Source organism: Alligator sinensis, unplaced genomic scaffold (genome assembly GCF_000455745.1).
Source record: "Alligator sinensis unplaced genomic scaffold, ASM45574v1 scaffold609_2, whole genome shotgun sequence".
Lineage (NCBI taxonomy): Eukaryota > Metazoa > Chordata > Crocodylia > Alligatoridae > Alligator > Alligator sinensis.
Window position 1 is genome coordinate 2,025,180 of NW_005842090.1, and position 5,114 is coordinate 2,030,293.

At 38.9% G+C, this 5,114-nt stretch overlaps 1 protein-coding gene across 3 annotated transcripts in view; it reads left to right on the forward strand.

The window, feature by feature from the left end:
• CCDC112 (coiled-coil domain containing 112) overlaps positions 1 to 5,114 on the forward strand; it is a 49,619-nt gene that overhangs the window by 23,874 nt on the left and 20,631 nt on the right. For all 3 annotated transcript variants that reach the window (XR_003094178.1, XR_003094179.1, XM_006023990.3), the window contains exons 7-9: positions 726 to 1,142; positions 3,973 to 4,068; positions 4,798 to 4,916. Coding sequence is in view for 1 of the 3 variants with exons in the window: in XM_006023990.3 (XP_006024052.1) it covers positions 726 to 1,142; positions 3,973 to 4,068; positions 4,798 to 4,916 (632 nt within the window). In the remaining 2 variants the exon portion in view is untranslated. The remainder of the gene's footprint in view (positions 1 to 725; positions 1,143 to 3,972; positions 4,069 to 4,797; positions 4,917 to 5,114) is intronic.

The window sequence follows — 5,114 nt, forward strand, 5'->3', positions numbered from 1 at the left end:
GGAATGGGGAGGGGAGGCTAAACTGGTGTTAATATGGACAAAAAAAGTCTTGTATGTGGCTTCCACTATTGAAGACATTAGATGATCTGTCTGTGGGATCAAGCAATTGTGAGTTGATTCGGTTGAACTTGAATTTCAGGATGCACAAAAATATACAGCGAGGGTTTTGGACTTCAGCAGGGCTAACTTTAAGAAACTAAGGCAATTAGGGAGGTCGATTGCTTTTGTCTGTCCTGCTTTTTACATATAGCAGTTGTAGAGCGTTGTTGGTATTTTTGTGTTGCATCCTGTGCATGAAGGTTTGGGGTAGACAGTTTTATGAATTTCTGGGTTAAATGGTAGTCTGTGAATGCAAGGGACTGGATTTGGTGGCTTTGGGAAGCTTTCTCCAGTCTTATTTAAATATTTATCCAGGCACGAAGACATTGATGTTAGCTAGCCAAGGATATATTCAACTTATTTTAGATATTAATACTCAAACATGCTTGTGGTAGTTAGATAAAAACTGTTTCCATTTACATGTGAAAAATTTAAGATGGAGTAGTTAAGTAATTTGCAGAAGCGGAAAAAGAGCTATGTCAGAGATTAATTTCTACTTTTTAGTTTTGCCGTTAGACTACATTTTTGTCCACTCTGTGTCTCTTTTAGGAATGATAGGATTGTTATGGGAATTGTAAGATTTTTATAAAACAAAATTAAATGTTTTTCTTACTTTTCTCTTGAAGTCTATCCAAAAGTGGAAAAAGAAGAAGCAACAACAAAAAGATGAAATCTTAAAGCACAAGGAGAAGTCAGAGGAAATTCTAAGGACAGCACATCTTCAACATGATGAAGTTCAGAAACAGAAAGCAGAGGAGGAAAGAAAAATGCGACAAGCAGCAGTTGAAGCATGGAAACAACATAAAGCAATTGAATTTGCAATGAAGCAAGCATCTAAATTGAAAGAAGAAATAGAGAAGCAGAAGAAACAGGAAAAAGAGCGCCAGCGCCAGTTCCAGTTGAAGCTAGTGTTAGAAGAATACACATTACAGAAGAAGGAAAAGGAGGAGCTCCAGAAGCTTGAAAAGGAGAAGAGAGAGGAGGCAGAAAGGGAAGAGAGGAAGAGAATTGCTGCAGAAGAAATTTCTAAGTTTCAAGAGCGAGTGAGTAATTTTAGTTTTTACATATGGTATTAGAAAGTGTAAGACACTAGATAATTGATTATCAATAAGTCTTAAGTTTTGTTTTTAGAATCACTAGCCACATCTGTTGGAAGGTAGGTCTGTGTCTTGAAAATAATTCATTGTTTTGTCTAAATTTAAGACCATCCAACTAGCGATCCACAGGTCGCATGTGGCCTGCTAGGAGCCAGCATATGGTCTGCAGGCCATGTGGGCTTGTGAGCAGTTAACAACATGTGACCCATGGACCCTGAGGGTCATTTCTCCCACTGCTGTGCATTGGGAGGAAGAAGCTGCGCAGTGCTGCAAGAGGGTGGGGGGGATACCCCACAGCATGTGGCCCTTGGCCATACTGAAGTTGGACAGCCCTGGTTTAAATTATAGAGAAATAGGGCTCAAATGGACCTAACAAAATCATTGTTTCCAGTCCCCTACTTCAAGGCACAGTCATCCCTATCTAAACCATCCTAAACTATGTTCTGTTGCTTTTCTTTAAGGTCTAAGTTCAGCAAAGTACTTTTACATAAAATGAAATGTGCACAAGAGTAGTTTCATTGGCTTTAGTAAGGCCATGTACCTACTGAAAAGTTTATCATATGCTTAAGTAAGCTGCTGAATAAGGGCATTCCCACTGTCGTCATTTGCTTCAATTTTTCTTTCTTAAAGAATGGATATTAAATAAAGGGACTATATAGTGATGCAATGTCAAAGGTTACAGTAGTTTGTTTGAAGAAGATAAACTTGTGTTAAGCAACTCTCCAGGGTAATTTAATTCTGCATTGTAACATTAGGAATGAAAAACATTTGAAGTTGGGTTTTTTTTGTTTGTTTGTTTGTTTTTTTGTGGTTTTTTTTTGTTTGTTTGTTTGGTTTTTTTTTTGTTTTTTTTTTTTGTTTTTTTTTATCATATGAAAATGACATTGCTGTGTGTGCGGGCCTCCTCCCGATCCCATCCATGCGGCCATGTGCGGGCTAGGAGCGGTATGCGAACCCGTTTCTGTGCACGTGGGCTGTGGCCAGCAGCCCGGGCACGCGGGGTCAAAGAAAACTGGTGGCGAGCTAGAATTAGTTACAGACGCATAATGGTTGATTTAAAATATTGTTTACTTACACCAAAGATGGTCGTGGTGTAGGCTGGACAGTTTTTCCAGGCTCAGCTCCGCTTAAGTCCTCGCTAGAGGACTCCGACAATTGACCCCGGAGTTGTTGAAGCTCCACGGGTTCGGTAGTTTCAAAGGAAAGGGATATGTCTAGGATCGCGCTCGGTGACGGGGAGAGGCTAAAGGGCGGTTTGGCCCCGGGGGGGGTGGTGCTCCGCGCTCTTTCTCCCAAACTCCAATTTCTCTCTTTCTCTCCCCCCCCAACTTGGGCAGAAACCTCCCAAGCTCTTTATACGGCTAGCAAGCCAATTGCTAGCCACCACGTGTGCATAATTTAGGATCGGCCAGTAATGTGGCGCGAATCTAAATACAAATGGCAGGAACTCCTTTGCACCATGCATCACTATGATGCAAAAGAAATGCACCATGCAAAGAAGGCTACAAACTGGTGGGAAATACTGTTCTGCACGCGGGTTCTCCTATTGCAGCAGAAAACTCTACCGTGCAAAGGAGCTGCAATTTGGCGGGGACATAATTTAGCGGTGCCGAAGCGCACACAAACAAAAAACCACAACTTTGGGTTGTGACACTGTGAAGTAGGCTAATCCCATTAGATCAGAAATTAGTACTGAAGAATGGGAGGAAATTAGTACTGTCTGGAACAATGGTTCTTATACATCCATCTGCACAATAATAAAAGAAAATTATTATAAAATCCTATATTGATGATATCTGACCCCACTTCAAAAAATTAAATGCATTTATGATATAGGAACAGACAAACGTTGGAGGAAGTGTGGTCAGTTTGGGGGGATTCTACCACATGTAGTGGATAATATCCCAAAATTAAACTGTTCTGGAAGAACGTTGGAGAGACAGCGAGGGGAAATAACAGGATGCCAGCTATCAGATAACCCCTTAATGTTCCTATTGAACCTTCCTGAGTTTCAACAACATATAAATGTCATAAGGCATTGATCACTTTTGTCTTCTGGTGGCTGCAAGAATTACAGTTGTAAAGGCAACACTAGAAGGTACGTAACTGCTAAAATCACAGACTGGCGTAAAAAAGTTTGGGAAGTTTTAGTAATGGAAAAACTGTCCTATCAAGTCAGGGTTCTACAGGGTAGGAAGCAGAAAGTTTCTTATTTGGCAATTTGGGTGAGAATTTCTGGAATTTGCTTAAAAAAAAAAAAAAAAAAAAAAAAAAAAAAAAAATACTTCCAAACCAGAAAACTTGAGGAACGTTTTTGAATATTGAGGTGCAAGTTTTTATGAGATAACACTTGGGAATGAATTTGGAATGGATTTTAGATTTGGGGGTAGAAGTTTAATGGAGGATAGTGGGATTTATATTGTGCAGAGTTCTGGGGCAGAGGAGGGGGTGAATTATTGTATTAACAATGAAGAAACACAAAAGCTTTACTTCAGCGGAGGCACTGGGGAGCTGTTGGGGATTGGGAAGGGGAAAGGAGCGCAAGACTTCCATAGACACTGATTTTTAGCTGTGGTAGCACTGTTGGTGGGAGATTAGTGTCTGTCTTTGTGTAAATTTGGAGGGATTGGATGTGCCTTTTAATGTTGGATCTGTTATTCCATAAGCTAGATTCATTACTAAATAAAGTTTAAAAATGCCATTGGTGCTTTAACACTATTTGTTTTATATTACAAAAAGTACTTGATACACATTTCATCCAGAATATATTTTTCAGGATCTGCATAAACTTGAGCTCAAGATGCTAGAAAAGCAAGTTAAAGAAGAGGAAAAACTAGAAAAAGAAAAAACATTAGCAAAATTAAGAGAGAAGGTAACAGACATATGTATAGGATTATTTGATTGAACCTTTTTGTTAGTCTGAGAAATATTCTTGTGCTCAAAATATATATTTTAAAGAGCTTTTTATCTGTTGCCTTGCTTGCGTTCTCCCTCTCTCATTGAATTGATTTATTATAACTACCATTGATTGTTTTGTTTGTTAATCCTCCCCATCCCTAATGCTATGAAAAATCAGGTTTTTTTTATAACAAGGAGAATACAACAAATGTTTTGTTAACAAAGGAGAGAGAGTTAATTTTTCATTTGAGAGAGATTTGTAATAGTATGTTAAAAGCATATAAAGATGGCAAAATATCAGCAAAAACAAATCAAATATATGCCTGTCTAGAGTTGTTTGATTACATTCATTCTAAAAGATGCTGACCACTTGGTAGCTGATGTTCATGCTGAATCATTTTGAGAATTTACAGAAGACCTATATGCAAGACTCTCTCGGTTTTTTTGTTTGTTTGTTTTTTTGTTTTTAGTGCGCAGATAAAACCACTTAAGCAGTCACTTCCCTTTTGTAACCACATAGAGTAAATGCTTCAGTATTGCATTGAGCTACATGTGGTCTCTGAGGTCAAAGTCTCTCTTCACTAATAACACTTGCTGCATGTCTTCTAAGGATTATCAAACATGCACTGCTTTTATGCTAGAGATCTAGCTAATGAAAAGGTACTGACTACTTTTTTTTTTTTTTTAAATATACTGTTGAAAGGTTGAAGTTCACGTAACCAGAGACCCATCCAGATTGTACAAACCTACAAAGGGTTGGGAGGAACGTACAAAAGAGATTGGTCCCACTGGTGCAGAGCCACTCTTACACATTCCACATAGGTAAGAAAGAAGAGAACTGTATTTACTCGATTCTAAGATAAAGTATTCTCCCCTCATTTAACATGGGGGTGGAGAGAAAAGTCCCTCATCTTGGAACTGAATATGAAATGATTATGAGTAAGGGGTGGGCAGCTGCTGCAGTTCAGGCTCTGGACCCAACCCTGGGTGGGGCCCGAGTCATATCTATTGCCTGATTTT